The 8,303-nt window shown below is 28.0% G+C and overlaps 1 protein-coding gene across 1 annotated transcript; it reads right to left on the bottom strand.

The window, feature by feature from the left end:
* Positions 1–6,030: 6,030 nt before the first annotated feature.
* LOC107962059 (1-aminocyclopropane-1-carboxylate oxidase-like) lies at positions 6,031–7,414 on the bottom strand. Its single transcript, NM_001327720.1, is given in 3 exon segments — positions 6,031–6,842; positions 6,926–7,152; positions 7,249–7,414. Coding segments are annotated over 3 exon segments (960 nt in total). The 5' UTR covers positions 7,357–7,414; the 3' UTR covers positions 6,031–6,217.
* Between the last annotated feature and the right edge of the window lie 889 nt (positions 7,415–8,303).

The raw sequence follows: 8,303 nt of genomic DNA, 5'->3' as shown, positions 1-8,303 counted from the left end.
AAACACTTTTATCACAAAATTATTTTTTTTGGTACTATTATTATTAATCTATTATTGCTATTTTATTTATTTATTTTTGTTATTTATTATATTATTTTTTCCACTATTATTTATTATACTTATTATATCATTTTCGTTATTTTTTTTATTTTCATTTAATTTAGTCAATTTGAGTTATGTTTCACATTATTATATTATTTATTTATTTATATATTTGTTATATGATTAATATATATATGTATATATATTTTTAAACTAAAACTAATTATTTTATGTATAAATTGTCATTACATTTATTACATTATTTGTTATATTATTTTTGCTTTTACTCATAATCATTTTTTTGTACTATTTATGTTCATTTTGTTTTATATATATATTATTAAAAGTTATCAATTTTAAATATAGTTTATTATACTTATTATACTTTATTTATTATGTTTTTTTTACCGTTTACTACTATTATTTTATTATTATTTATAATTTTTATATGTATATATCTTTCGCTAAAGTTTTTTTGTACTTATTAATAGACCTACTATATTATTATTTTTATATACCATAGGTTTTTTTTATCGAATATTTTTTTATACTAAATTATTATTATCTATTATTTTTTGCTTTCACTAATTCAGCATTGTTATTTTAACTTTATTATTATCACTATATATATATACATCATCATTCGACATATTATTTTCACTTCTATTATGCATTTTCGTATCGTTAATATCTTTATTACTATTGTGATAATTATTATTGATTTTCCTTATATTTACTATATTCTAGGTATTAATATATACACTGTCAAGTTTATTATTATACTGCTACTTATCGCATGTTATCATTTTTTTTTGTTGAGTTTCAACCGCCCCAAATTCATTTTATTCAAAGATTTATCCTCGATTCGATATTTAGGATCCTCGGGAGGATTGTGCCCTAACTTACTGGGTTCCAAGTTTCCTCGTTGAACCTAAATATTGGGTACCCTTCTTAAATCTAATTGTATGAGGTTCAAATAAAAACCTATTCTTAAAATTCGGGACGTTGCACCCTAACTTACTGGGTGTGGCATCGCGTTATGTTGAGGATAGTGATTTCCAAAATCAAGGCAACCTTCGGTATTTGGGAGTTCTGAGAGATTGAGCTCTAACTTACTGAGTTCTAATTTTTCATGAGCCCCAAAGGACCGAATATCCTTCTCTTGAACCTTCATACATTAATTTTAAAAATCGAAGACCAACTTAGTCTCGAAGGTCTGAAATGTTGGACCCTAACTTACTGGGTATGGCATTCTCTCCTTTGAAATGAGTCGGTCTTTACATTTTATTCGAATAATTCTGATCTTCTTTCAAATAAAAGGATCGTACTCTAAAATCTTTTCAAACTTCGACATCAAGACATCAACTAATCAATTAGGTACCAATTCTTGGGCGTTACGAGGGTGCTAATTCTTCCTCGTACGTAACTGACTCTCGAGCTCATTTTCTCAAACTTAGCAGACAAAAAAGAATTACTGTTTTAATAGGCCCAAATGTTTTATTAAAACGATTGATTTTAAGGTGACCCAATCTCACCTTGAAAAAGATTGGTGGCGACTCCATTTACATTTTTAAAGTCGATCCACGTTTTTCAAAGCTTAAAAATGGTTTCGACACCCTTCATAAAATTCCTCATAAATTTTAAAATTCTTTATTTTTAGAATTTTGAAAATATTAACACAAATAAAATTTCTTTTTCAAATCCCTCTTCAAAGTTTAAATTTAAAACAAAAAAAAAACAAAAAAAAACCTTTTGCTTGCTTAAGTTTTGATGAAACTATACCAACCCTCCTAATTTAAATAAAAATCCATTAGTTAGTCATTATTTTATATTTTATATTATTTTAAATTAAAAAATATTTTTTCGATTAATATATAAATTTATTCTAATAAAACTACAATGAATGATTTTATATTTTTTTATCTTCTCTTTTATTTTTATACTTGTTAAATATTTTAAACTTAATTTAAAATTAAATTTAATTCAAATTATGTATATTAAATTTGATTATGATACATTTTTTTATTTCCCCTTCCCGCTTTTATATTTTAATCAAATTCTTTTTTATTAAAGCCTTCTAAACAATAATAATTAATTAATTATAAATAAAAATAATATAATCGAGTTAGTCAACTTGATGAATTTTATTTTATCATCTAAACAATGATAATTAATTGATTAATTATAAATATAAATAATGATAATCGGGTTAGTTGATTTGATGAATTCTATTTTATCATCTTATTTCAATTTGAAATTTTTTGAATCAAGTCGAGTGAAATGAAACTTGAGACGAATAAATTTTTTCGAAATATATTTTTTAAAAATTGGCCATATATCTTATTGACAATATGACTAAATTCTAAGTTAAGACATCTAAAATACCACGTATATCTAAAAGCTCTTTTAAAACAAAATAAGTGAAAAAAATATAATTAGCATGATAAACTTAATTTGATAATTTACTTGTTTAAATCATTTATTTATCATTTTGGAATTTTAAAAAAATATAATTTAGTATTTTTATATTTTTAAAGATTTTTAGTAATTTATTTATTTTTAAATATATTTATAAAATTTTGGAAAAAATATTCTATATTTATTTTGAATTTTTGAAGATTATTTTATATTTTTGTAATTTTTTCAAAGGAAACAATTTGCTCATTTTCGAAACTGTTAAGGATCCAAGGGGTATTTACATAAATTTATCAAGTTGTAAAATTTAACTCGACTCGAACTCGAAAAATTGATTTATTTATTAGAGTTTAATCGAAAAAATTAATTTTTTAATCGAATTGGATTTTCCTCAACTGTAAATGTTGATGTGAATTTTTAAGAATTCTTAGAATCGTTAAAATTCTCTATTAAGTTTAGGATCATTACAATTTCATTTTTTGTTACATATACCAAGTGAATTTTTTTTATTTCAAAATATCACATTAAAAAATTTAATAGAAGAATTTTAAAGGTATTAATAAATTAAAAATAAAAGTATGAAAATTAAATTCTAAATATACGAAGGGTATAAGAACTTTGAGCATATTGTAATATTTAAAATTTTATTTTATAAGTTAACCAAAAAATAAATAATTAACCCAACGCAAGAGAATTATACTAATATAATTGGAGTTAAATATAATAAAAATAAATAGAAAATACAAGATAAATAGTAACAAGGGAATTGCTTTATTATTATTATTATTATTATTATTATTATCATCATCTAAAATTTACTTAATAAATACATATCAAGAGTTTATGTGATTTTCTTTAAATTTAGGAGGATAATTGATTTTTTAATTATAGAAAATAAGTGTATTTTAAACCAAATTTAAGGAGTAAGGGTGTTTTTTACCTTAGTGTGTTTTTTTACCTTAAATATAATTGTTTGGTTAGATATTAGAGATATTAAAAGTTCTGTGTTGGAAGGAAAAAGGATTTTGTATAGAGACGGCAATAGAGCGGGGTAGGAGTAGGTATTACTAAATCAATCATTGCTTCACAATTGCCATGCTCTCTTTCACAACCTGCTCTATTCTACTATGGATCCACTACAGTTTAATTTTTCTATGTATCCTTAAATTCTCAATATTTTAAAAGTCAAGTAAATATTTAAAAATAATTCTTCAAAAAATATTTAAGCATAAAATAAATTGATTTTTTATAATATGTTATAATATTTTTACCTTTCTAATAGTTATATATATACAAAAATAAAATGATAATTTCATAAAGTGAAGCGAGGTGGGGTGGAGCATGCAATTTCTATAGCCACTCCATATCCACAGTTCGAAAGAAAAAAATCCTCTTTATCTAGAGAGGTTTGAAAGGGCAGTTTGGATTTTGCCATCCTTACTTTTGTAGTTCATGTAGTTTCGAACATTTTTGTTCTTTTTAAAGAATGATTTATAAAAATTGAATAAAAGTTAAAATTTTATATGTTCAATAAATCTGTGCAATTCAAAATTTTCACGTAAATTTTAAGATTTAATCAAATAAATCTTAGATTAAATATTTATATTACATATTGCGAGTTTGATAAAGTTGATGTCATCTATCAATCAAGTCTTTTTTTAACTATATTTTTATGTAAAATTTAAAAATATATTATACATATGATAAGATTTAGACTCAAAACTAAACTATATAATAACATCTACATTTTAGACTAAATTATGTTTAGCTTTTATGGTAATTTTTATAAATTTATTACATAATTAATTTCAGCAGTGTACCATAATCATAATATAGGTTATTTTACTCATCTAATCTAAAAAAAATTAATATTTACAAAAATGACTCTAGTTAAAAAAAATCACCCAAATGACTTGAAATGAACAGTAAATTTTGGTTATGAGAACTAGATGGCCGGCACTATTATTTTTTTCTATTAAAAAAATAATTCTTGGGGTTTTGGACATTAGATGATCGACACCCATACATTTTTTTTCAAATTTTTTTTGTAATGCTGGCACACTGATGGCCAACACCCCTTTATCTAATTAAAAAAAAATTAGGGGTGTGGTGCTGGCTAACAAATGGCCAAAATCACTCAACAAAAGAGATTGGGAAAACAAGGAAGGGTTATGTTGCAATATTCCCAATCTCTTTTTTTGGGTGATTTTGGCCATTTGTTGGTCGGCACCACACCAAAAAAAAATTTTTTTTTTAATCAGATAAAGGGGTGCCAGCCATCAATGTGCCAGCATCCAAAAAAAATTTTTTTTGAAAAAAAACACATAGGTGCCAGCCATCTAATATCTAAAACCCCAAAATTTATTTTTTTAATAGAAAAAATTAGTGGTTCAGGCCATCTAGTTCCTATAACTCAATGTTACTGTTTATTTCAGGCCATTTGGGTGAATGTTTTTGAACTAGAATTATTTTTGTAAATATTGTTATTTTAGGTGAAATGGCAAAAATAGCCCATAATATAGTGGTATAATACGTGCTTGTTTGGTTGGCCTATAATGCAGATGTTGGGCTTCCAGATTCTATCTCGCCCCAGGTAGAGAAACAATGATAGACAAAACAACAAAACAAAACATGATGATTATGTTGTTTTTAGTTAAAAGTTATAATTCTTCAAAAATTTGCCCCAATCATGATGCCCTTTTACTTTAAACAAAAACAGAATTATGCCTTCTTTTAGGAATAGGTTTGTAAATGAATTTTAAATTATGATTTATTTATAGAGTGATTATATTTTTTAAAAGTAGTAGGAGTTGAAATCATAAAAATGTGTATGTCTTGTAATAATAATATCTACCATAAATTGGTATAATTTTAGACTAATGGAAACGTGTAGGTAGGTTATTGTGACATGTTAATCTAATGCTAAAAAAGCATTATTTCGATGAAGGAAATATAATATATCTACTTCAATTTACAGCCCTTTACATTGATATCAACTAAACTGTCTTATTATATCACTTTTGCTAGGTGAATCATCGATGTTAGGAGGAAAAGCGTGATAATTAGATTGTTGCACAAGGATTGGATGGCAACGAAAATGATCGATTCACCTTAATCAATGAGAAGGGCGACCGAAGTTGGAGAGGAGAGGAAAGGAAGGATGAAGATAGTGGGCTGCCTTTTCCTCTCATTAGGCTCCGGGCCGGCTTTATATAGGTTAATTGTCCCTGTTTTACGGTGTCACGTATTGAGTTGATATTCACGAGTCACGACATCATCTCTTAAGCAAGTTGCAGAAGATTTCCATTAAGAATCTCAAGTGAGGAATTGTATATGACAGCGAACTGTTCTCCTCTGTCAGCGAGGTGTAACAGGAGGGAAATAATTGGGTTTATTGGACTCGGTACCTGCAAGAATTGGTTGAATCAACCTGTTGATTAAAATACTCAACCAGGACCTTTCGTCCAATTTTTTTTAATATTTGTTTTTGGATACTTTGATGCATTTAGTTAAACTAAGTTAAATGGGGGAATTGCAGTAGTTAGTTATTGCTACTTACGGTCTGTAAAACGATTTCAGGGAAATTTATTAGTATCATATATATAAACCACTATCAGGGTTCCTAGTGGAACTCTTAGTAGCTTAGTCAAACTACAAAGTTCCCATAATATAACAGGATGGATCCATCAGAGCATTTATCAGACTTAGTTTATCAACAAAAACAAACTATATATTAAACCCATTGATCTAAATGGGTGGTTCAAACAGTTGCAATAGGACCCAAGCTAACGATGGATTCCATGGTCTTCATGGCTTCGAACCTCGGCTCCTTGTCTTCGAACTTCAGGGCGGGGTAGACCTTCATGTAGTCCTCGAACACGAATTTCGGGTACGCAATGGGTTTCTCAGCTTCTTTGTCCACCAAAGCAGGTGCTGGATATATAACAGCATCACTTCCAGGGTTGTAAAAGGAAGCAATGGACATTCGGGTCCCATCTGTTTGAGCCAGCACACGGTGCATCACACTCTTGTACTTGCCATTGGTGATCACCTCAAGTTGGTCACCAAGGTTGATGACAATGGAGTGTTTCAATGGAGGGACATCAATCCATTGGTCATCCTTGAGGAGTTGAAGCCCACTGACTTTGTCATCTTGGAAGAGTAATATGATTCCACCAGCATCAGTGTGAGCCCTTAGCCCCTTGATTAGGTCGGGTTTAGGGCATGGAGGGTAGTTGCTGACTTTGGTACCAAAAGTTGGCCCTTTGGAACCATAAAACACTTTCTTCAGGGAACCCTGTTCCAACCCAAGATTCTCACACAGTATGTCCAAAAGTTTCTCAGCCAGCTTCTCCAACTCCACTGCAAATTGCTTCATCACCTTCCTGGTATCAAAGCAATTTCAGTACTTGAAAAACATAAAAAGTGAAGAAAAAAAAAAAGAGTAGAGTCAGTAACTTTGACTGACCTGTAATCATATTCAAGATCAGGAATTTCATAAAGGTTTGATTCAGGCAAGTGGCGCAAGAAGAAAGTGCTTTCCCAATCCATGTCAGTGATCTCAGATTGAACAACTTCAAGACCTTTACTTGTCACCATTTCTTTGAACCTATCCTCCATGCACTTTTTGTAATGCTCCTTTGTCAGTTTCTCCACAGTGTCCATCAGTTCATGAGATATTCCATGGTTCGTCAGCTTTTCAAAGGAAAAAAAAAAACAAATACAGTAAAATTTCAGAGAAGCATTATTGACAACAACTAATGAACTGATAATCCAAGTTTCATTTAGTACCTCAAAGAAACCCCAATTCTCACAAGCATCTTTGATCATGTCCATGGTGGCTCCTCTCTCCTCACCATTGATTTTGGACAAGTCAATAACAGGGAAAGCTACCTCCATTTTTGTTTTCTCTTTCAACAATTCCACTATTAGGCTATAGTGAGCAGTAATATGTTTGTGTTTGGTCTCAAGGTGTGTGAAATGGGATTATGGGAAGGTGCAATTTATAGGCACAAAGTGAGGGGCAAAACAGGGGAATAAATAAAGCTAAGAAATGAAACAGTGATACATCACATTGGGTGTAAATACTGCATTTATTATTGGATAATATTTTGTCACTTTCATCTTCACCATGCGAATTATTATTATTATTATTACTACTACTTAAGCTTGTTGTTGTAAAGAGGTTTATAATTTTTTAAATCTCGAATTTGAATATTATAAATAAATATAATTAAATAAAAATTAATTTCATCACGATTTAATGTCACTCTAAAATATTAAAGGTTTCAAAGTAAAATATTATATTATTTATAAATTATTTAATATATATCATTTTTATATAAACAAAAAATTACATTACAATAAAAAATAAAAACTCAAATATTCAAACCTAAATTACACTAATTTTATAATTATATTAGTGACAAATATATGACGAAAAAATGAAACAAGTAGGAAAATAGCAGAAAATACACGTAATAATGGGAATAACATCAATCACATATAAGAAAATTTATTATCAATGTAAGTTAATTTTTAAATATAAATAAAATTATTTATAGAGGAATTACTTTTAAAAAAAATGATTTACGCTTTTCAAAATGTTAAATCATTCTATAAGAACAAGACTTAGGGTGAGTTTGGATGGACGTGCATTTACTCGTGGTTGGTGTAAAAACAGTGTTGGCAGTGAGATTAGATACTGTAGCGATACTGTAGCGTAAGACAAAAAGTAAGCTAAACTCATCGCACCGCACCCAATCGCCCATCCAAACAAAGCCTTATTTTACATCAAACTGAACAAACTGTTTTCTATAAAATAAACACACAAAATTCCAAAAATT

The sequence above is a fragment of the Gossypium hirsutum genome, chromosome A06, assembly GCF_007990345.1.
Source record: "Gossypium hirsutum isolate 1008001.06 chromosome A06, Gossypium_hirsutum_v2.1, whole genome shotgun sequence".
Taxonomy (NCBI): Eukaryota; Viridiplantae; Streptophyta; class Magnoliopsida; order Malvales; family Malvaceae; genus Gossypium; species Gossypium hirsutum.
Note: the sequence above shows the minus strand (reverse complement) of the source record. Positions and strands in the feature narration are given on the sequence as shown.